Source organism: Panulirus ornatus, chromosome 65 (assembly GCF_036320965.1).
Source record: "Panulirus ornatus isolate Po-2019 chromosome 65, ASM3632096v1, whole genome shotgun sequence".
In the NCBI taxonomy this organism is placed as follows: domain Eukaryota; kingdom Metazoa; phylum Arthropoda; class Malacostraca; order Decapoda; family Palinuridae; genus Panulirus; species Panulirus ornatus.
Window position 1 is genome coordinate 14065229 of NC_092288.1, and position 26279 is coordinate 14091507.

At 44.4% G+C, this 26279-nt stretch overlaps 1 protein-coding gene across 1 annotated transcript in view; it reads left to right on the forward strand.

Moving 5' to 3' along the window:
• The window catches only part of LOC139746427 (calcium-activated chloride channel regulator 1-like), a 106889-nt gene that overhangs the window by 71444 nt on the left and 9166 nt on the right, over positions 1-26279 (forward strand). Inside the window, exon 3 of the mRNA XM_071657661.1 lies at positions 22359-22916. Coding sequence (XP_071513762.1) covers positions 22359-22916 — 558 coding nt within the window. The remainder of the gene's footprint in view (positions 1-22358; positions 22917-26279) is intronic.

Genomic DNA, 26279 nt, shown 5'->3' on the forward strand with positions numbered 1-26279 from the left:
AGCTTGATCTGTGGGTTCAAAGTTTCAGCTTGATCCACGGATGCAAAGCTTTCAAGTTTCAGCATCATCTACGGGTTCAAAGCTTCAGCTTGATGTGTGTGTTCAGAGCTTCGACTCAATCTATGGCTGCAGAGCTTCAGTTCAAACCTTAGTCGCTGCCACCGAGGATTTCCAATTAGTCTCGATCAACTAATTAAAACTGAACCTTTACCATCTGTGTGAGCTCAGCAAGACTCCCTTCCTCTCCCGGAACGAAACGATAAGTCTCGGTAAAGAAACTGGATAAAACTAAACACACTTGGAACAGTCTCGAAGCTGCCTCCTCCTACTGGTCTGAAGCCTCTTCATATTGTTTCGAAGCTGCCTCCTCCTAATGGCTCGATGCTTCTTCATATTGTTTCGAAGCTGCCTCCTCATACTGGCCCGAAGCTTCTTTATATTGTTTCGAAGCTGCTCCTCCTCCTGGCCCGAAGCTTCTTCATACTGTTTCGAAGCTGCCTCCTCCTACTGGCTCGAAGCTTCTTTATATTGTTTCGAAGCTGCCTCCTTCTACTGGCCAGAAGCTTCTTCATACTGTTTCGAAGCTGCCTCCTCCTACCGGCTCGAAGCTTCTTTATATTGTTTCGAAGCTGCCTCCTCCTACTGGCTCGAAGCTGTCTACTACCGGCTCGAAGCTTTATATTGTCTCGAAGCTGTCTCCTACTGGCTCGAAGCTACTTTACGTTGTTTCAGAGCTGCTTCACGGTTTCGAAACTGCTTCAAACGAGTTCAAAGTTGCTTCAGATCCTCAAGCCCTTTGAATACATTGACTTCCAAGTTACTTTTTTTGTGTATGTGTATTCTTGACGTGAACGATAAAGATCCTGGTTTAATTAACATCTAGCAATGAACAGCAAATTTTCTGGGTGAATTAGCAACTAGCCATGAATAGCCACTCAATCTGTTATATATATATATATATATATATATATATATATATATATATATATATATATATATATATATATATATATATATTGGAAAGGATCACAATGTGATTGTTTTGGACAATCACATGTTTACCAAATGGCGTCCTAGCTTTGTCTCTTCGATGTATTTCAACTGACTTACATTTCTCTCTTATGTCTCCCCTGATGATGTGATTATTACACGAAAGTGCACTCGGGAACTTATCGTGTTTCATTTTCTCCGTGGACTCATAGGAATATCTTGATCACGCGCAAAACTGTGGTCCTTTCCAATATATATATATATATATATATATATATATATATATATATATATATATATGTGTGTGTGTGTGTGTGTGTGTGTAAAGGCTGTGGAAGCGTGAAGCAGGGGTGAGCCGTTTTAGGTTTATCTGAGGGGTTCGTGGTTGGTAATGGAGTCGGGGAGATGGAAAGTGTCTCGTGCTGTTGTCATGAATAGATTACTCAACACACACACACACACACACATCGACGTGGACCTGTGTAATGGGATGATAATTCGTTCCATTTTGTAGGTTCTGAGTGTTTGTGGTTAGTTGCCAGCAGTCGGTCGGTTACTCGTATATGAGTTCTCTGTTTTCTGGGGAGAGGGTGGATGGGTGGTGGTGGGGTGTGTTTGAAGCCTTGTGACACTGGAATCTGGTAGGGTGGAGGACCAAATAGACGATGCATGGTTTTAGGGTGGAGCAGATGAATTGTTTGTGATGGGAGTGATGCATTTCTTTTCTCTTGTCCAAATCTAAGTACCATCGTGTGCTCTGTTAGTGTTCACCTTCATTGTCGTCTGTTTTTGTTCAGTTTATATCTTAGTCTTTTCATGTTTGTGGTGTGAGGAGGGAATGTCACATGTGCGTCGTTCTATGATACTTTTCAAACAGTTAGTTCCTTTGAGCGGGAGTAACTAGCCATTCAAGGTGATGTGAGGGTACAGGATGGATTTATGTCCTGGGGTGGTGTCGAAGAGGGTGATGGAGGACTTCTGTGGTGGATGCAGACATTCTGCTCCGGGCGAGACCAGTGTGGCACCTGGGTAATGTACAGGTGGATGTTGAATGTTGCTCCTCGCGTAGGGTTCGGTGTGCTGTGATGAGGCGGGGAGGTAGTTTGCATACGAGAAGACCTGAATACTGTGGTCTACAGGAGGCGTTGGAAAATCCTGCAGGAACAAAACTGTGAAGAGGGTAAGAGAAAGAACACACACACACACACACACACACACACACACACACACACATATACACAATATATTTTTTTTTTCCAAAAGAAGGAACAGAGAAGTGGGCCAGGTAAGGATATTCCCCCAAAGGCCCAGTCCTCTGTTCTTAACGCTACCTCGCTATCGCGGGAAATGGCGAACAGTATGAAAAAAAAGAAAATATATATATATATATATATATATATATATATATATATATATATATATATATATATATATATATATATATACATATATATATATATATATATATATATATATATATATATATATATATATATATATATTCTTTGAACACATTATCATCGCTTTCTTTACGTACTTTTTAATTCAATTTCTTCTCTTATCATCACTATCATCATTATCAACACCATAATTACTCTAATCACCATCCACGCCATTGCTGCTATCATCATTATTTTCAATTACTCAAGTGTTCTGCCGTCCTTCCCTCGCCTTAATTAGTTCTTGCTTAATTACATGCAGAATCAAGGGTGCGGGGAATTAAGCAACCCCTTTCGGCACGGTTGACCCCCGTGTGAGGTGAGGTTCTGACACCTCGACCTGGTGTCTAATGCTTGACGGGTGACACACGGTAGATGGTGATATGAAGGTTGGCTGGTGTGTGGACGATGAAGGGGTGCAGAAAGGGTTGCGTTACCGGTGATAGTGATGATGGTGGGGGGGGGGGAGGGGTCAACTGGTGGTGATAGTGATGATACAGCTGGTGGCCACGATGGTGGACTGAGGTGAAGATGGTGTGTGTGTGTGTGTGTGTGTGTGTGTGTGTGTGTGTGTGTGTGTGTGTGTGTTGATGGGACATGTGACACACTCTCCAGATAGCCGTGGATGTGCTGGTGACGTTCCACATGAAGACTGAGGGTGGATGGGTGGGTGTAGTGTAGATAGGAGAGATGGAAGGTAGGCAGAGAAAGAGAGGGGCGTGATCCCTCTCTCCCTACCTCCCCCTCTCTATCTCTCTCGTCATGATGCTGGGAGTGAGTGGCACTAAGGCGCGTGATAATGAACGCCTGACTGACTATAATGACAAGAGAGCGAGGAGGACCAGAAACCCTCAGCTCTGCTGACGGCGAGGGATGGAGGGGAATCACCTGTGCCATGATGTACATAGATATAAGAGTGGATGATGATGATGATGATGATGAGAGAGAGAGAGAGAGAGAGAGAGAGAGAGAGAGAGAGAGAGAGAGAGAGAGAGAGAGAGAGAGAGAGAGAGAGAGAGAGAGAGATGTGAAGTCATCTGAGGAGGATAATCATAATGGGCATTTAAGGAAGCGAGTTCAGTCTTCTTAACATAATCATATGAAGACTTAATGGAAAAAAAAAGAAATAATAAGAGGAAAGAGATAGTAAAAGGGAAAGTATAAGGAGAGATGATAAACCAGAGACTAGGGAAAGGTTGTGCGTGGTAGAGGAAGACCTGAGAGACGTGAAGGATCAGAATAAATCATGTGAGCAATGAAGAAGAGGATTAGATCAATGACAAAACATTGCATACCACAATCACGAAAGAGAAATACATTCAGCAGAAAAGCGAAGGGTGGTGGTAAAAAAATACCCGTTCAATTATGACTTTAACAAGGAAGGCGAATTTGAGAATGCAATTAAGAAATGGGGAAACAAAAAGCACAGAGCAAATGAAGGAAATCAAAGAGCCATTCGAAAGAAATTACAGTGCATACGTAGATGAAGAAGATGAAGAAAGATATGGAGAAAGATGTTATAACTATACACAAAGTAATAGCGAAGAAATTGACCAAGGGCAATTAACAAGAGGGAGCCAAAAGGGGAGATGAAGAACGAATCCACAGTGTACTTAAAGTCCCAGCGATCACACATGATGTGTCGAGAACACCCCTCTGGCTTTTGGGAAAGGAAAGCTTGGGGCTTCTCACACCCAGCAGAAGCCCCACGACGAAGTGTCAAACCGCACAGACTACACCACTGACTCGTGAACTTGAGAGAGAGAGAGAGAGAGAGAGAGAGAGAGAGAGAGAGAGAGAGAGAGAGAGAGAGAGAGAGAGAGAGAGAGAGAGAGAGAGAGAGGTGACTCTCATAACCCTTGTACCAAACTGATTTCCATGCATTTTGTAAAGGTATTTAGGATCGAATTGTGAGTAGTAGTAGGTTGGGATCCTGTAGGATTCTTCTGCCACCTGAGACGGCCAATCAAGGAGTATGAGCTCTGTCCTTTATACCAATGTTTGGTGACTCTATGATGTAGCTCTAAAGTGCTTTCAACATCTGTATGGCTTCAGCACGACGGTACGGCTCTGCAAGCACGGCGGCACGGCTCCTCAACCACGACGGTACGGCTCTTTAACCACGACGGAACGGCTCTTCAACCACGACGGTACGGCCCTAGAACAAGACGGTACGGTCCTTGAACGCGACAGTTCAGTACATGAGCACGACGGTACGATCCTTGAACACGACGGTACGGGTCCTTGAACACGACGGTACGGGTCCTTGAACACGACGGTACGGGTCCTTGAACACGACGGTAGAGTCCTTGAACAGGATGGTTCGGACCTTGAGCACGACCTCTGAATATGACGGTACGACCTTTGAACACGATCTTAAGATCCTTGAACACGACGGTAGGGTCATTGAACACGACGGTGCGATCCTTGAACAAGACGGTTCGGACCTTGAACACGACGGTGCGATCCTTGAACAAGACAGTTTCGGACCTTGAACACGACGGTGCGATCCTTGAACAAGACAGTTTGGTCCTTGAACACGACGGTGCGATCCTTGAACAAGACAGTTCGGACCTTGAACACGACGGTGCGATCCTTGAACATGACAGTTTGGACCTTGAACACGACGATGCGATCCTTGAACAAGACAGTTCGGACCTTGAACACGACGGTGCGATCCTTGAACAAGACAGTTTCGGACCTTGAGCCCGAAACCTCTGAACACGACGGTACGACCCTTGATCAAGAAGTTATAGTCCTGAAGCACGAAACGGTACGAACCCTGAGCATGACAGTACGACCCTTGCGCACGACGGTAGGCCATCTCACGAATATGACAAGTCTCGCCTTCTTGACCTGATCCCTGGACTGAAAGAGTTACTACGAGTGAAAATGTCAAAGAGAATATCTAAAACTTGAAGAGGAAAAGGTGAAAGAAAGGTGGATAACTACAGACAAGAGGAGGAATAAGACGACAACAGTAAATAAACAAGAAAAAACAAATGAGAACACACAGGCGAAACTAGAGATTACTAAGAATATAACAAAAAAAAATATGTATATAAAAGATCATTTGAAAGTTCAGAAAATTCCAGCAAATAACATTAATTCTCTACAAAATTACCTTCAGCTAGGCATTAGATTACTCTTAAACCCAGACCTAGTTACCTTGAAAGACTCCACCACGAAACCTTAAAGCCCATCATCATATCACCTCTCAAATATATACGTAAATGTTACATTAGAAAATAAACACAAAATTACATTTAAAAAAAAAATCTCCCAAATCAGCTATCAGAACACCCAATTACATTACATACTTGATAACAAATGGGCACAACATAAATTCATTAACAAGTGGAGGGATAAAGGGGATTTTTCGTTATCTTTACCTCTTTATGACCCGGAAACTCTGGTTATAGAAAGGGAATCTAACGTGTCACGAAATCAAGGAAAATTCTAATGAATGTGTACGTATCCGAGGACAACGAAGGTTAAGGAGTGGATGGTGAAGAGGAAGATAACTTAAAAGCATCCTCCAGATGTGTGTGTGTGTGTGTGTGTGTGTGTGTGTGTGTGTGTGTGAGGGGAGTCAGCATTAAGGAAGGATTCCTACAGATATTCTGTCTAAATCTGGGCTTTATGTCTTCTTCTCGTCTCTCTCAATCGAGAATTGATGTCTTCATATATCTAAATCTGGACCTCACGTCTCCAGCTATCTAAATCTGGACCTTATGTCTTTATCTATCTAAATCTGGACCTCATGTCTTTATCGATCTAAATCTGGACCTCACGTCTTTATCTATCTAAATCTGCATCTCACGTCTCCAGCTATCTAAATCTGGACCCCATGTCTTTATCTATCTAAATCTGCCCCTCATGTCTATCTCTTCTAAGCAATACCTGGCCTTGTGTCTCTTCATACTTCTGACTTGAATGAGGGTCATGAACCACTGTCTCCCCATAGAATTAGAAATACGCTAACCAAGTGGGTCATTTAGAATTAGAAATGAATTAGAGGAGTGTCATAGAAGACAGACGTATGGCATCAGCTTCAGGGGGCAGGTCATCAGATGGAGGGTCACATGGCTCAAAGTCCTGAGAGTTGTCCTACACATTATAGACCCTAAGGTCGGATGATCAGGATGGAACTGTGCTAACACACACACACACACACACACACACACACACACACACACACGTCTTATATTCGCTTCCAAAACTCGTACGAAATATATATCAAGGATCGGAGCTTTGAAAGGGGAGGAGGAGAAGGGAAGGAAAAAGGAGCCCCATTTGCGTCAATTATATCCAGGTTCGGAGCGGCACTCGTGACACATGCTTCGAAGAATCTGAACCTCTCGAAACCTCGAACAGGTAAGGACACAGAACAAAGCATTATGAAACGCACGCCTAAAGTTCCTTTTTGAGCAATGATTTCTGTTACATATAAAACCACAAAAAGCGATCCCACTCCACCCTATCCCATACATACACACACACACACACACACACACACACACACACACACACACACACACACATATATATCTCCCCTGATGATGTGATTATTACACGAAAGTGCACTTGGGAACTTATCGTGTTTCATTTTCCCCGTGGACACAAAAGGACTTCTAATTATAAAACATTTTATTAGCAGTTTTTTTCTTCTCATAATTAAACCTTTTATTCCCACTCTTTTTTTTTTTATTACCGATTATGATATCTTTCACTGCTCACCTATCAAATTTTTCGTTCCCAGATTTCTCCCAATTATAAAACCTTTCAATTCTCAATTTTCCCAATTGAAAAAACTTTTCACTCATTTTTTTCCATTAGATCTTTCATCACAGTTTCTTCCCAGTTGTAAAACCTTTTACTCCCAGTTATAGAACTTTTCAGTCCCAATTCCTCCAATTCATAAAACTTCTATTCCCTATTTTCTCCCAATTATGAATTCAAATTTCAATTTTCATCCATTCATAAAACCTCAATAATAAACCTTTCACTCCCAATTTTTCACCCAATTACAAACCAATCATTCCCAATTTTTCACCCAATTACAAACCAATCATTCCCAATTTTTCACCCAATTACAAACCAATCATTCCAATTTTTCACCCAATTACAAACCAATCATTCCCAATTTTTCACCCAATTACAAACCAATCATTCCCAATTTTTCACCCAATTATAAACCAATCATTCCCAATTTTTCACCCAATTACAAACCAATCATTCCCAATTTTTCACTTAATTACAAACCAATCATTCCCAATTTTTCACCCAATGACAAACCAATCATCCCCAATTTTTCACCCAATTACAAACCAATCATTCCCAATTTTTTCACCCAATTATAAACCCTTCATTCCCTATTTCTTGCAGTTATAAGAAAACCTTTTTCTCCGCGATGATAACGCAGGGTGGGGGGCTCAGGCTGGGCCGGGGCTGGGGCAAGCTGGGCCGGGGCGGGCCGGGGCTGGGCTGGGCTGGGGCTGGGCTGGGCCACTGGGTCGTTACTGTCCTCGTATTTATGTTATCGGCAGGGCTGGTGGAAGCGCCCGGCACCGTCATTAAACTCTCCTGATGTGGCGCTTTCGAACTGACTGAGAAGGAAGGAAGGAAGGAAGGAGAAGGAAGGAGAGGAGAGAAGAGAAAGAGAGAAAGAAAGAACTGCAGAACCAATTATTGGACTTTTCCCTTCTATACTGATAATCTGAAAGCCAGAGACAGATTATCGAGGCCGTAATTCAAGAATAATTGTTTGTTGATCGACTGGTGGTGGTGGTGGTGGGGGGTGAGGGGGATGAGAGGGGGGGAGGGGAAGGTGGGGCGGGGGGGAGGGGGGGAAGGAGAGAAATGAAAGCGGAGGATGAAAGATGAAGGAATTTTCTTTTCTCAAAAGAAAAAAAAATCGTAAATAAAACACTAGATCTTAAGATCTACGATACATTAATATCAAAAAGGAGATGATTTTTTCTTATCCAATTTCATTTACACATTTTTGTTTTTTTACATTTTGATTAAAAATGGTCCTTACCCATCCATGGTTCATGACACCTTACATAGAATTACATACCATAATCTATTTCTTCGCCTCGTATATATGAATTCAAAGACCCTAAGACACTGACCTTGAAACTACCACCTTTGGCTCTTGACCTGAACAAGGGGATTACGTAGTTGAGGCATTTCAAGCCTCCTATGACCAAGTGTGAACGAACGAACCCGGGTCATTTCTATATACAATGACACGTTACCCTACCTGTCTAATGTGGGTGATCAGGGCAGACAGAAATGTGAGCCAGGTAACAGAAGACCTGATGGTCTATGACGAGGTTACTGGGGTACAGTACCATGAGAAAACCAGGTAACAGAAGACCTGATGGTCTATGACGAAGTTACTGGGGTACAGTACCATGAGAAAACCAGGTAACAGAAGACCAGATGGTCTATGACGAGGTCACTGGGGTACAGTCCATATCAAAACATGGAAAAAACCACGTAACAGAGGACCTGATAGTCTATGACGAGGTCACTAGGGTACAGTACAAATGAAAACATGGAAAAAGCCACACCACAGAAGACCTGATGGTCTATGACGAGGTCACTAGGGTACAGTACAAATGAAAACATGGAAAAAGCCACACCACAGAAGACCTGATGGTCTATGACGAGGTTACTGGGGTACAGTACATATGAAAACATGGAAAAAGCCACACCACAGAAGACCTGATGGTCTATGACGAGGTTACTGGGGTACAGTCCATATGAAAACATGGAAAAAGCCACACCACAGAAGACCTGATGGTCTACAACGACCTAAATATTCCCTGCAGGACAAGAACACCATCATACGTTCCACATCTGTAAGTCTAGAGAGAGGGGAATAGCAGAGCCCAAGGTCTGCCACTCACTACAGAAGACCAACACCCTTATACAGCCACAGGCTCCAGACGCCTGGCGAGGGATGGAGAGCGTGAGAGGAGCGTGTAACAGTGTTGTCTGTGCCCTGGACACGCTCATCTTCGCCATTCAGTAATCTGTCTTGCCTGAGTAAGAGGTCAACTGGTCAACATAAGTGGGTCAATAATAAGAGTGAGGAGTTAGGGAAGTCTGTGGGTTGAGAGGGCCTTCCTGCTCAAGGCATCAGCGGGTCAGGTAATAAGAGTGTGTGAGCTGTGAGAGCTTTACTACTGAGTACAGTGAGTCAGGTAGGGTGTGTGTGTGAGCTGTGAGAGGCCTTACGACTGAGCATAGTGAGAGTCAGGTAGAGTGTGTGTGGGCTATGAGAGGCCTTACGACGAGCATTGTGAGAGTCAGGTAGAGTGTGTGTGGGCTATGAGAGGCCTTACGACTGAGCAAAGTGAGAGTCAGGCAGAGTGTGTGTGGGCTATGAGAGGCCTTACGACTGAGCAAAGTGAGAGTCAGGTAGAGTGTGTGTGGGCTGTGAGAAGCCTTACGACTGAGCACGGTGAGAGTCAGGTAGGGTGTGTGAGCTGTGAGAGGCCTTAACTACTGAGTACAGTGAGTCAGATCAAGTGTGTGTGGGGGGTCGAGAAGGTCTTGCATTCTAGGAGCATGATGGTGGGCTATCAGGCGCTCCGAGAGCTTCATTCTCCGCTCGTGCAGAGTTGAAGACCTAGGGATTAAAGGTGCAAGAGGCAGGGTTGGTGAGGGAGGCCCGGGGGCTGTTGCTTGCGGCCTGTCTCGTTGGCTGCGGGCGCCGCCCCCCCAGCACGACATAGCGAGACACAGAATGGCTGGGGGGGAGGACATCAAGGAGGCAAAGGAGGAGAATGAGGAGGAGGGAGAAGAGGAGGGAGAGGAAGAAGAAGAAGAAGAAGACGAGGAGGAGGAAGGAGGGAAGAGGACACAAACCTGCTGCTAGTGGCGGGTTCCTTAAGGTTATGGCGAGTCAGGTGTTCCTGAAGACGACCTCCTCATGTGTGTGTGTGTGTGTGTGTGTGTGTGTGTGTGTGTGTGTGTGTGTGTGTGTGTGTGCAGTAAATGACAAATCACCTTCTCTCTCTTTTTTTGGCATCTCCGTTAACGAGAGACATCCTTCGTGACCTGACATCTTGCGTGGCGGTGGTGTGAGAGACATCACCAGGCACGACGTCAGAGATGGGAGACGTCAGTCCAGGTTGACATCAGAGATGTCAGGATTTGTCTCCACAGGTAAAAAAAGAGGGAGGAGGAGTTGTTGACCTGTACGAGATCATGGGACATCATGATTCCAGACTCGTATACCTTGACCCCCTGTGACCACATCACGACCTCGCGTGGTCATCAACGAAGTTAAAAGACCCCTCAGGTGACCTCAATGTCTGACCTCGATCCGTGATAGCGTGTGGAATATAACGTATATCGAACCTTTAATTCATATACCCGAGTCAAATATAAGACGAGTCTCTCTCGATAGACAACACGTCATTCGAGTGTCTTGATAAGACATCATTTCTATCGAGTGTCTCGATAGACATCACCTCTACGTCATTCTCTGGGGAATCTGCACCCCGTAACGGGGCGCTAACTCCCCATAGACCTGCTCTAACTCCCCCAGAAACTCGCCCTCACACCCCACAACCCTCGTAGTAACTCCCCATGAACTCCCTACATCTTCCCCTATAAACTCGCTATAACTTTTTCCCCCACAGACTCACTATGCCTTTCCAGTGACTGACTACAACTCCCTACACCTCCCCATAATAAACTCGCCTTGAACTCCCCCCCCCACACACAACCCTGCATCAAACCTCCCCAATAACCAATCTCATCCCACAACCCATATCAAAACCCTTAAAAGGAAAAGAAAAGAAGAGTCACAACCACTTAAAACTCTCTCAGAATCACCCCAGAGGAAATGCTTCTTCACTCCGTACCCAAACAAATGGCTCTCTCTCTCTCTTTCTCCCTCCCTCCCTCCTCTCCCTTACCCCTCGACACGTAAAACCAACCCTCCCCTCTCGCTACCCACGACCTCAAAGGCCCACACAACACCACAATGTGGCTTCTGGTCGTCTGTTTCCGTGCACAGAAACACACACACACACACACACACACACACACACACACACACACACACACACACACACACACACAAGAGTTTAACCCAGGGTTGTGTGTCCTGAGGCTGGAGTAAACATACCGGCGTTTGTGTGGTGGATGGTCAAACTGGTTCTAACACTCATTCGTTTGTCATCCTGGTCTTACCTGAGAAGGGACACACACACACACAAAGAGACACACACACAACACACACAAGTGCGAAAACTCCTCCTCTTGACCAGCCTGGGTGGACGTGGTCGCCTTCCTTGGCGCTGAATAAAGTCCCACAGAAAAGGAACCTTCAGGAACTCTATGGAAAGGACTAATTTATATGAAATAAGAAGCCAAGTGGGGAGGAACTGATCTACGGGAAGGAATAAGGCAATGTCTTGTTTTCTTCGAATAGCATAAACATTTTCAAATGGATATGAAATGGGTTAGACCATCAGACAATAACTGGTGACCAAATACTGAAAAGAAAGTATAAAATATATATCGTAGGATATATATATATATATATATATATATATATATATATATATATATATATATATATATATATATATATATATGGGATATATATATATATATGTATATATATATATATATATATATATATATATATATATATATATATATATATATATATATATATATATATATATATATATATAAAATAGAGACAATATATTTCTATCGGATTGCAATAAACATTGTCTTTTAAAAGATGACAGAGAAAAGCACCTTTCGAAAAGGACTGCAGTGAACACAACCTCTCAAGAGATTACAAAGAATAAGACCACTGAAGGGATTACAGAAAACTGTACTTCTCAAGGGATTACAGTGAACTGTACCTTCCAAAGGATTACAGTGAACTGTTCATTTCAAGAAATTAAAGTGAACTGTACCTTCCAAAGGACTTCAGTAAACTATACATTTGAAGGGATTACAGTGAACTGTACCTTACAAGGGACTATAGTGAACTGTACCTTTCAAGGGACTACAGTGAACTGTACCTTTCAAAGGGATCACAGAGAATGGTACACAGTTTGGGAGGGTTTTCACTGAGAGTGGATTAGCAATGGATTTTATTACCAATTATGACCAATTAGTGATAATTATCAGTAAAATTAGGACTGATTACCACTTAACCCAAGAGGATATTGTTTTCGCGCATACATTCATCGAAAGTTTATAAAAAAAGTAGATACTTTTGCTCGATATCATGACTTCATTTGTTCTTAGCTCGTTCTTCATCTCCTAAACCACTCATGCTCAACGGCCGCACGTACTGTAACGTACGTGCTCTCACGTCGTGCACAAGAGTGATCGTACCGTCGTACCCCAGCTGTATCTAGTGGTCTCCCTCCCCCTCACTCAAAGGAGAGGTGGTGGGTGTGTGGGGTTTTCATAAACCCCAAGGACGCCTGACCATAACATAATGTGAGCAGCCGTGTTTTCCATCTGTTTTCGAACGTGTGTGTGTGTGTGTGTGTGTGTGTGTGTGTGTGTGTGATTTCTCTCGTTGTCAATACGACCGCATAGCTCCAGAGGAGAACACCACACCACCACACCACACCACCACACCACACCACACCACCACCACCACCACACCCACACCCACACACACCACACCACACCACACACCACACTACACACCACACCACACCACCCCACACACCCACACACACACACCCACACACACCACACCACACCACCCACCCCATCCACACCACACCATACCACACCACACCACCCCATCCACACCACACCACCTCACACACCACACCACACCACACCACACCACACCACACAAAACACACAGGCTGTCAAGTCTGGCTCATAAAGACCTCGTATTATGGGCGTGGAATATCTCGTTCCTGATTCCCGTGTTCCCGGTGACTCGTTTTACGTCCCTCCCTCCTTCCCTCCTTCCTTCCCTCCCTCCCTTCCTCCTACGTCTACCCTTGTCCGTCAGTTTGTCTGGCCGTCTGGTTGTTACACTGCATTCTTTTTTTTCTGCTTTTTTTTTTTTCTATTCGTGCTCGGGCGGGGATCATGAAGGCGAAGCGCTCCAGTGTCATTAAACCATTTCGAGGCTACACGGTCGTGCTCTTTGTTCTCTTTCGCTAAGGTGATCGCGTCCACCCGTCGAACCAGTCGATCTCTCTCTCTCTCTCTCTCTCTCTCTCTCTCTCTCTCTCTCTCTCTCTCTCTCGCTCTCTCTCTCTCTCTCTCTCTCTCTCTCTCTCTCTCTCTCTCTCTCTCTCTCTCTCTCTACCAACCTCCTTTTTGAGTGTCATATGCTTTCCTATGATTCCAGGTACACGCACAGAAACCAAACCATCTCTCATTATATATTTTTTTCTCTCTCTCTAAATGGGAGCTCACTCTGTCTCACGAAGCTATGATGTCTGGTACGCATGACGACCCTTCCCCTCCTCTCCCTCCACCCCTCTACGCCCCCGATTTTCCCCCTTCACTACGCCTCGTCATGTCTGACTTACGCAATTACTCATGCCCTTTTTCTTCCTGATTTATCTTATCATTACAAACAGACTTCGTCCGCTCGTCCGGGAGGCCACGACCCGAAGTCGTAAACAACCTCGCCATCTCCTTTCTTGAAGATGGGTACGATCTAAATTTACCATCTTCAACTTTACTCCCTCCCACCTGCACCTTCCCCCTTTTCGCACCGCAACCCTCCATCAAACGACTTACTAAACCATAAATACAGCCATGGGGTAGTGTGTGTGTGTGTGTGTGTGTGTGCCGTGAGCAACAACCTGCACACTCTAGGGAAGAAAAAAAAAACACAAAAAGTATCAACAAAAACAAAAAAAAGGATCATATCGTCTCATTTTCACAAAATCAATTTATGGCAAAAGTTGATCACAAAGTATCAGTGTGGGCGCGAGGTTAGGTTCTTATATTTATATCGTCCTATCTCGCTGCTCCTCCGCGCTGCTAGCGGTGATATTTACGCGCGGGATTTGTATAAGAATCCGGGCAAAAAGACGTCGTTTAAGGCATTAAATTCGAATGAGGCCGAAACGCATTTAGATGAAGACTTCCCCCCACCACCACCCCCCCACCACGCGCGTGCGTGCGCATGCGTGCGCTCTCCACACCCCCCCACAACATCCCTCCCCCCCAAACCCCACAGAAATATACCCGTTTTCTTTCGCGTGATTCTCCTCCAATGCATCTCTCTCTCTCTCTCTCTCTCTCTCTCTCTCTCTCTCTCTCTCTCTCTCTCTCTCTCTCTCTCTCTCTCTCTCCTGATGGATTTTTCTCGGCCGCTCATGAATCTCATTTTCCGAACTTAAAAGCTCACACAATCCTCCGTGCATCTCTCCCTCCTTCCTCAAAGTCTTGGTATAATGAGAAAGTTCCACTTACGTCCATACTTACAATGTCATCACTTCTCTGCGTTCTATCTTTTTTTCTTCTTTACATATGTATATTTTTCTTAAGTTCTCCTCAGAAAAAAAGAAGAGAACATGGTCAAAAAAGAGAAAATGGTCAAAAAAGAGAAAATGGTCGCTCGATTTTGATTTTCTTAACTTCACTACGTCTTCGGCAGACATATGAAATCCAGACGAAAACGGATGGTTAGAAAGAGAGGTTTCCGTGTGGTGTAGTGGTTAGCGATGCTGGCTACAAACGACGCACGGACCCACCCAGAACAGATCCTTGGACTAGGCTAAGTCGGCCCACAGGCAACCTAGCTGTTCATCCTCTTCTCGGGACTGGTCGATGAATGGGCACCTGACTCAGGTTGAATACACACACACACACACACACACACACACACACACACACACACACACACACACACACACACACACACACATAAATACGCACAGAGAGAGAGAGAGAGAGAGAGAGAGAGAGAGAGAGAGAGAGAGAGAGAGAGAGAGAGAGAGAGAGAGAGAGAGAGAGAGAGAGAGAGAGAGAGAGCTACAACGATTTTAGGATTCCACTCAGCCTAAGAAAAACCCCGGAGGAGAAGACCCACCCAATATATGTCGAGACCTACTCCATACCAGACCCGATAACGCCCCCCCCCCCTTCCCCTTTTGTAGATACGGGAGAGCCACTCCCTTGGGCCAGGACACCGTCACCTGGACACCATCCCAGGCATTTTGGGACACACAGTTTGTGGTGTTGATGAAGCGGGGAAGTGGAGAGGTGGTGGAGGAGGAGGGTGGAGGGTGGTGGGGGTGTGGTTTGGTTTCCTCAAGAGAGAGTGGAGAGGTTTTCCTATATGGGTCACGTTCATCACACTCATGAACGTGAACCATATAGAACCTCTCCACTTTGTTTTGGGGAAACCAACCACCTCCACCACCCTTCTCCACTTCCCCGCTTCATCAACACTACAAACTGTACGTCACTGCTGGCTGGGAGTACAGTGCTTCGATATCTAACAGTGAGGATTGACTGACTGCGTGAGGGATCTGTAAAGTGCCATAACCTCGTCGTCTTATTCGGTGATTCTTTTTTTCTCTCTGTGAAAAAGACATGTAAACAAAAATAATAATTTCGGTGTATACATCTTTGTTTTCTTTTAAAAGCTTTTGAAGACAGTGAATTTCAGAAAGATATGCAGAGAGAGAAACTGCGGGTTCTTTCCCGTTAAATTCAATCAGGTTATCATGTTGCTCTATTCCAATCTGGTTATCATGTTACTTTATTCCTTCTGTCGATTCTATGATTTTTTTTTTTTTACAAATGTATCTTAGGCTTTCTTCACTTTCCTCTATCTTTCTTTCTCCACCTCCCCCATTTCTCCTTCCTCCTTCCCACCGTTTCTTTTCTCTCTTCTTCTTCTTCATCTTCGTCTTCTTCTTCTTGGCCTTGGCCTCCGGCGCCAGTCATTTCTCTTCACAATTTTTTCAGCCTTGTGATGTTCATATCGTCAAAGACAAACTTCCATTTCCTTCCACCTGGTATATCATCTCCTCGTACTAGTGCATTATCTTCCCTTCCTGGTATCTCGTCTCCACATACTCATATACAATATTCCCTTCCTGGTACTTTATCTTCACATAATGGTAGGCTATATTCCCTTCCTGGTATATCATCTTAACATATTGGTATATCATCTTCCCTACCTTGCACTTCATCTCCCCTTAGAGATATATTATCCCCCAATGATGGTATTGTATCTCCTCATATTGGCATATCATCTTCCCTTACTGGTATTTGCCTATTGTTCTTTCTTCCTCCTTTCTCTTTGACAAGAGCCCAGCCTTCAGAATTTCTTCATATGCTTGCGTAAAGTCTACCGACTTCATACACAGCCATCCATGAGAGATGCCACTAGCAGAGGGTTAGCTCTACAATGTACCTCCCTAGGGAGCAGTTCTTCCTCCAACACATTTCTCTCTCTTACTACACGACCTCTCATTACCTCCCTTCAGCAAACAGCAACACGGACGTCTCCTCACGTATGCAGACGATCCCATAAGCACATCACAACACCCTGACGTCACAAGATGAGACAAGCACCATGCAGCACCATACAGCACGACTGAAACAAATGCCTCACCCAGAACAGATAATCTGTATCACCACAGAAGTCTTCAATCCCTCCATTTATCCCAGATAGGTACAGGACGAGACAGTCCTCCTGAATGGACAGCCATTCTCACTCAAGAAAACATACACACCAACGATGAGCATCGAATACGAGACATGACACAAAGGCAAGAGACAAATCAAATGCTCTCAAAACGAACAGTTTTTCCGCGCCATCCTAAACTACGCCTCAGCTGCCCGGTCGTTTTTATCCTATCATACGCAAATAGAAGAAAACTGCAGTGCAAACAAAACCAAACACACTAGATATAAACACTCCAGCTGACCGTCTAACGACAGCAAACACTGAGCAACACAAGATAAAGGACAATACCTTCAGTACCATCCCACCACCACAACATGTGCCACTAAACTCTTTGCAGCAGTAATAATCCCCTCATCCACACCACTATACAACCATTCTCCACGCCGCGTCCCACTCCCTCAAAATAGAATGAAACGAATGAATAGGATAATACCAAAGAAACAATAGAATAAAAGAATACAAAGCTTTTAAAAACTCACTTCAGCAACCTATGCTTAGAGATCCCCTTAATCCCAACAAACACAAAACAAAGACAGAACATATACACACACACACACAAAATGACCCGACGAGCACTGAACAGTCGTACCCTCCTCTCAACTCAGCCTTAAATTCATCGCCATCCTACCGAACAGTGCAACCATCTGAAACCGAACTCCCAAGACATACACGTGTTACACTTTCTCGCGCACGCTGACAATGAAGACACGGAACGCTTGCTGCTCGATTGCCTCACACAAAACACCCACTAGAAACATCACAACACACTGTGTGTGGCCTGTGGTCCTCTCCGGTGTACGTGGTCGGCTTCCTGAGCGATGTGGTTATCCTACAGTAGATAGAGAGATTCCCGAAGACGAAAGCACACACACACACACACACACATACACACACGCACACACACACCCTATATATATATATATATATATATATATATATATATATATAGTGTGTGTGTGTGTGTGTGTGACACACCCTCTCAAAATGGTAATACGTCTTTAAGCACCCGTAAAAAGACGCATAACATTTTCGAATGAGGTATCACATTTGAAGGGGAAATGTTCGGAGAGCCATCTGAACGAATTTAATTCGCTCCCACGACAACAATGGCAGCATTTGCCTCTCCATAACCACTCGCCATTTGGCCAAATGGTTTGAGGTGAATGCCTTTATCTTCTTTCAAAAAGGAGTTTCCTGCACCTCAGTATTAGGGTATGATCCAGCCCCAGCTTCCCCCCAGGAAGGGAAGGGGAGAGGAGGCGGGGGTCATATGTGTTCACATGGATGTTACGTCAGAACATATTCAATTCTCACTTAGATATACTTACATCTTACTTAACCTTTCACTTAGATATACTTACATCTTATTTAACCTCTCCCTTATATATACTTACATCTTAACCTCTCACTTATATATACTTACATCTTACTTAACCTCTCATTTAGATATACTTACATCTTACTTAACCTCTCACTTATATATACTTACATCTTACCAAATTCTCACTTACAGATACTTACATCTAACTTAATTCTCTCTTACTAAGTGGTCACGACTTATCACATTCTAAGTGATGCCATTCTATAACTTTACGTTGTAGTAGGCATCCCTAGTGTGTGTGTGTGTGTGTGTGTGTGTGTGTGTGTGTATGTGTGTGTGTGTGTGTGTGTGTGTGTGTGTGTGTGTGTGTGTGTGTTATAGCTTTGTCTGGGGTTCACGATAGACCTAACGCTCTGGTCGAGTCTACAGTGTGTGTACGTCTGTCTATCTGTCGGTTTATGTGTCCGTCTGTCTCTCTATCTGTGAGATTACGTCTCTCTCTGTCTCACTATCTGTGAGATTATGTCTCTCTCTCTGTCTCTCTATCTGCGAGTTTACATGTCTGTCTGTCTCTCTATCTGTAACTTTATGTCTCTCTCTGTCTGACTATCTATGAGTTTATGTGTCTGGTCTGTCTGTCTATCTGCGAGTTTATGTGTGTGTTTGTCTATATGTAAGTTTAAGTCTCTGTAAGTCTCTCTCTCTCTCTCTCTCTCTCTCTCTCTCTCTCTCTCTCTCTCTCTCTCTCTCTCTCTCTGTATCTATTCATCTGTGAGTTTACGTATTTATCTATCTCTCTATCTGTGGATTTTTGTGTCGGTCTCTATCTGTGAGTTTCTGTGTCTCTTATGTCTCTCTGTGAGTTTACGTCTCTGTCTATCTCCCTATCTCTCGATTCATGTCTCTCTATCTGTGAGTTTACGTCTCTGTCTATCTCCCTATCTCTCGATTCATGTCTCTCTATCTGTGAGTTTACGTCTCCGTCTATCTCCCTATCTCTCGATTCATGTGTCTGTCCCATCACCTTTCTCAGGGAAAACTTCGTCTATCATCTCCTGTTTCTCCCACCCATCTATATTTTCCTGTTACTCTTCTCTCTCTCTCTCTCTCTCTCTCTCTCTCTCTCTCTCTCTCTCTCTCTCTCTCTCTCTCTCTCGTAGTGGCAGGAGAGAGAGGCCATCCACGCCAGGCTGTGGCTGGCATGATCTTAATAAAGGTAAGTCACCTCCCTTGGCCTCTGAGTTCACTCAATACCTTGGAAATCCTTGGCGTGCCTTCAGCGCATGATGCCAGACAGAGCTTGAGGGAGGGCCATTGTGTGTGTGTGTGTGTGTGTGTGTGTGTGTGTGTGTGTGTGTGTGTGTGTGTGTTTGTGTGTGTGTGTAAATACAGCTTAAGTTCAATCGTGATAAAACTTAAATTCAATCGTGATTAAACATATATATATATATATATATATATATATATATATATATATATATATATATATATATATATATATATATATATATATATATATATATACTTACATATAAATCAACACTTACCTTGTTAAATCTCACGTGAATTAACACTTACCTTGCTAACCCTCTTCTGGACTTACCTTAAATAAAATCCTTCTTTTCCATCACTTGTATATATGATATTGAGTACAACTGAACATACAGGGCATATGATACATATCTACAGAATATCATCAAAGACTAAGAGTATGATATATATCAACTGATCATCGTACAAAGGTCTGGGATAAATCACTATGATCATCCACTGGAATATCATGCAAAAGCCTGGGATAGAATAGAGCTAGTCTACTGAATTATAAACAACACAAAAAAAAAAAAAACACAGATACAATATCAATAACTCTCCGAATATCACACGAAAAAAAGTAAGTCATAAAACATCATACAAACCAGCGCAAAAACACTATGCAAATCCACAGAATGTCATAAAAAAAAAAGGGTGCGTGATGAAATAGACACAGCGCTATACAGAATCTTGGGACGAAAAACACAATAATGAAATTTTTGTTACAAATCTGTCGAATCTCATACAAAAACATCATCCAAATCTCCTGTTGAATACGACACACTAAAACCTGTCGTAAACACACGTATGTGTGCCAATCCTGGGGAATAGGGATGAGGCGGGCGGATTGTTTGTGTATGTGTTGTGTGTGTGTGTGTGTGTGTGTGTGTGTGTGTGTGTGTGTGTGGAATGGACATTTTGGGAGGAAGATCAGGTAAAGATATACTGTTTCACGGATGTGATCAGGGCCCAGACGGCGAGGCGGTAAACAGACGCCCTGGTTGATGATTTACTACGGGAGTGCTTAGGTGGAGGGTGGGGTGGGCTGTACGTGGGACGGCCTGGGAGATACGGAGTAACTGGGAGGTGTGTGTGGGTATGTGTGCCTGGGTGATGTGTTACGAGTGTCCAGGGTGTGGGCTGTACATGGGACGGCCTGGGAGATAGGAAGTAACTGGAAGGTGTGTGTGGGTGTGGGTATGTGTGCCTGGGTGATGTGTTGCGAGTGTCTAGGGAGTGTGATGTACGTGGGACTACCTAGGACTGCTTGTATAGTATTGCCTGGGTGGGTGTGGTCGTACTGAGGGGGAGGGAGTGTCGGAAGGTGGGTGATGCATGGGAGTGCCTGGGAGGGATGTGGTACGTGGTAGAGCCTGGGAACTGACCGGTGGCGCTGGTCGCCACCCCCAGAGTGGTTTAAGAGAGAGAGAGAGAGAGAGAGAGAGAGAGGATAAGGGTGAGGGGATCAGGTCTGGGTCGGGTGTTGGGCAAGGTTAGGTGGAGGACACCATGACACAAGAACATCATCATAAAAATGGCTCCTTACGAGACGAGCACGATGGATGGCGGGGTGGGTGTGAACGAGCCACCGTGCCCCTTGGATGGCAGAGGCTATGTACATGTACGTGATCGTTCTGAAGCCGTACGTGACCGTTCTGAAGCCGTACGTGATCGTTTTGAAGCCGTACGTGATCGTTCTGAAGCCGTACGTGACCGTTCTGAAGCCGTACGTGACCGTTCTGAAGTCGTACGTGATCGTTCTGAAGCCGTACGTGACCGTTCTGAAGCCGTACGTGACCGTTCTGAAGCCGTACGTGACCGTTCTGAAGCCGTACGTGACCATTCTGAAGTCGTACATGACCATTCTGAAGTCGTACGTGATCGTTCTGAAGCCGTACGTGACCGTTCTGAAGCCGTACGTGACCATTCTGAAGCCGCACGTGACCATTCTGAAGTCGTACGTGACCGTTCTGAAGCCGTACGTGATCATTCGGAAGTTCAGCTGGCAAAAGGATATCTGACGAGTACGTACATGAATCATCTGTAGTGTGGACTGGAGAAAAGTCATTTTTTCAAATTCTGTTGCTACCATCCTCCTCTTACCATCATTATCATAAGTTCTTTTATTATTATAAATTCCGTTAATGCTATAATACCAGTATTCGCTTCCTATCGTCTGAAGGGAGGGGAAAGGGGGGGGAGGTACCGTATGTGTCTTCACTTTCCTTCTCCGCTTTCCCTAAGTTCATTAGGCGCCTCATATCCCAAAGTTCACTGTGTCCTCACATTCCTTCTTCACTTTCCCTAAGTTCATTTGGCGCCTCATATCCCAAAGTTCACTGTGTCCTCACTTTCCTTCTTCACTTTCCCTAAGTTCAGTATGTGTCTTCACTTTCCCTAAGTTCAGTATGTGTCTTCACTTTCCCTAAGTTCAGTATGTGTCCTCACTTTCCTTCTTCACTTTCCTTAAGTTCAGTATGTGTCCTTACTTTCCCTAAGTGTCCTCACTTTTCCTTAGACTCAGAGGTGTCCTCACTTTACGTAGGCTAAGAGCCTCCCCACTTTCGCTAAGTCCAGCAAGATGAGATCACAGCTTCTCTTTGGTCGACAGAGCGTGCTGCGGGAGCTGTCTGGCCAGCTGTGGTCGGCCACGGAGGGTCGTGCGTCGCTTCGGGAGGTGACGGTGGGTCTGCCCCGCTCTTGGAGGACACGGACTTATCCGTGCACTCTCCTGACGCCGCTGGTGGACGCGTCGACACCCATAGAGGGCCACATCCGCGTCACGGGCAGCCACCCTGTCTTCGGGGTGAGGCCTTGGACGCAGCAAAGCCAGGGATGCGGACGCCAGGGGGACTTCATCCAAGTGGGAGGCGATTTCCTCCGAGCGGTGAATAACATCTCGCATGCCCACGCTGCCCGCTTGCTCCTGACGGAGTGGGCCAAGTTCCGCTGGGGTCTCTTCGACGAGCGAGGGCACACCAACGACCCTCTCTACCCACCCACCTTCAGGGACCCCACGACGTACCAGTGGGCGGCGACGGGGTGTGCGGATGGGCTGGTGAGGGGCAGGACCTGTGACCCGTCGCAGCCCGGGTGCTCCTTCACGCCAGAGCCTTACACCAACACCCACCTCAGGACCTCCCTCCTCGCCTTCCCAGACCTGCCCACCGTAAGTGCTTCTGTGTTCAGTAGTCTCTGTCTTCCCAAGAAGTGATATGCGTTAGCCTCAACTCATGGTAGATGATAGGTACTTGTACGTAGGTATGTGCGTACTTTCTGTCTCATATATATATATATATATATATATATATATATATATATATATATATATATATATATATATATATATATATATACATATGCTCCTCGACTTACGAACATTATAACTTAGCCTAACTTACCTTAAACGTTCTTAGAACACTTATAAGAGCCTACAGTTGGACAAAATAATCTAACACAAAGCCTATTTTATAATATAGAGTTGAATATCGCACCATCGTTGTCAAAAATTCGTAAGTCGAACCATCGTAAGTCGGTGAGCATCTGTATATACGTATATATATATATATATATATATATATATATATATATATATATATATTTTTTTTTTTTTTTTTTTTTTTTTATACTTTGTCGCTGTCTCCCGCGTTTGCGAGGTAGCGCAAGGAAACAGACGAAAGAAATGGCCCAACCCCCCCCCCCCCATACACATGTACATACACTCGTCCACACACGCAAATATACATACCTACACAGCTTTCCATGGTTTACCCCAGACGCTTCACATGCCTTGCTTCAATCCACTGACATCACGTCAACCCCTGTATACCACATGACTCCAATTCACTCTATTTCTTGCCCTCCTTTCACCCTCCTGCATGTTCAGGCCCCGATCACACAAAATCCTTTTCACTCCATCTTTCCACCTCCAATTTGGTCTCCCTCTTCTCCTCGTTCCCTCCACCTCCGACACATATATCCTCTTGGTCAATCTCTCCTCACTCATTCTCTCCATGTGCCCAAACCATTTCAAAACACCCTCTTCTGCTCTCTCAACCACGCTCTTTTTATTTCCACACATCTCTCTCACCCTTACGTTACTTACTCGATCAAACCACCTCACACCACACATTGTCCTCAGACATCTCATTTCCAGCACATCCATCCTCCTGCGCACATCTCTATCCATAGCCCACGCCTCGCAACCATACAACATTGTTGGAACCACTATTCCCTCAAACATACCCATTTTTGCTTTCCGAGATAATGTTCTCGACTTCCACACATTTTTCAAGGCTCCCAAAATTTTCGCCCCCTCCCCCACCCTATGATCCACTTCCGCTTCCATGGTTCCATCCGCTGACAGATCCACTCCCAGATATCTAAAACACTTCACTTCCTCCAGTTTTTCTCCATTCAAACTCACCTCCCAATTGACTTGACCCTCACCCCTACTGTACCTAATAACCTTGCTCTTATTCACATTTACTCTCAACTTTCTTCTTCCACACACTTTACCAAACTCAGTCACCAGCTTCTGCAGTTTCTCACATGAATCAGCCACCAGCGCTGTATCATCAGCGAACAACAACTGACTCACTTCCCAAGCTCTCTCATCCCCAACAGACTTCATACTTGCCCCTCTTTCCAGGACTCTTGCATTTACCTCCCTTACAACCCCATCCATAAACAAATTAAACAACCATGGAGACATCACACATCCCTGCCGCAAACCTACATTCACTGAGAACCAATCACTTTCCTCTCTTCCTACACGTACACATGCCTTACATCCTCGATAAAAACTTTTCACTGCTTCTAACAACTTTCCTCCCACACCATATATTCTTAATACCTTCCACAGAGCATCTCTATCAACTCTATCATATGCCTTCTCCAGATCCATAAATGCTACATACAAATCCATTTGCTTTTCTAAGTATTTCTCACATACATTCTTCAAAGCAAACACCTGATCCACACATCCTCTACCACTTCTGAAACCGCACTGCTCTTCCCCAATCTGATGCTCTGTACATGCCTTCACCCTCTCAATCAATACCCTCCCATATAATTTACCAGGAATACTCAACAAACTTATACCTCTGTAATTTGAGCACTCACTCTTATCCCCTTTGCCTTTGTACAATGGCACTATGCACGCATTCCGCCAATCCTCAGGCACCTCACCATGAGTCATACATACATTAAATAACCTTACCAACCAGTCAACAATACAGTCACCCCCTTTTTTAATAAATTCCACTGCAATACCATCCAAACCTGCTGCCTTGCCGGCTTTCATCTTCCGCAAAGCTTTTACTACCTCTTCTCTGTTTACCAAATCATTTTCCCTAACCCTCTCACTTTGCACACCACCTCGACCAAAACACCCTATATCTGCCACTCTGTCATCAGACACATTAACTGGTACATGGGAAACTACGAGAGAAATAGCACTCAAGTGACGTTGACACCAAGTGGCGTTTGTATATCAAGGTATATCACCCTTATAGATCAACTCCGATGCAGAAATGTTGAATAGCTCCTTGTTATTCCCAGGCGAGAGCTTGGGTGGGTTACCCCGTCCACACAAGGCGAGGGATTGGGTGGGGGGCGGCGATCAGCCTGATTGAGAAAGTTGGTGCGAGTTATTAGCATTCTCCACAAGTTTTTAGCCCTTTGAGCAAGATAGTGCCATCCCTCTAGCATGCGATGGCATGACCCTTGAGTATGGGCCTTAACCTTAGCCATGGAGGGCCAGGTCAGTATTTCGTCCGGGTCATGACACCGTAGAGTCGAAACTCTCTTCAGATACAAGAGGGTCTCTCGTTCCTTCGTGCTCAAGGGCCGTACCGTGATGAATAAGGCTCGTAATTTGATAACCCCTTTTCCTTACCAGCAAGACTATCATTGTAACTGAATACCATTGTAACTGACTATCATTGTAACTGACTATCATTGTAACTGACTATCATTGTAACTGACTATCATTGTAACTGACTACCATTGTAACTGACTATCATTGTAACTGACTATCATTGTAACTATCATTGTAACTGACTATCATTGTAACTGACTATCATTGTAACTGACTATCATTGTAACTGACTACCATTGTAACTGACTATCATTGTAACTGACTACCATTGTAACTGACTATCATTGTAACTGACTACCATTGTAACTGACTATCATTGTAACTGACTATCATTGTAACTGACTATCATTGTAACTGACTATCATTGTAACTGACTATCATTGTAACTGACTATCATTGTAACTGAATACCATTGTAACTGACTATCATTGTAACTGACTATCATTGTAACTGACTACCATTGTAACTGACTACCATTGTAACTGACTACCATTGTAACTGACTACCATTGTAACTAACTACCATTGTAAACGACTACCATTGTAACTGACTACCATTGTAACTGACTACCATTGTAACTGACTACCATTGTAACTGACTACCATTGTACCTGACTACCATTGTAACTGACTACCATTGTAACTGACTACC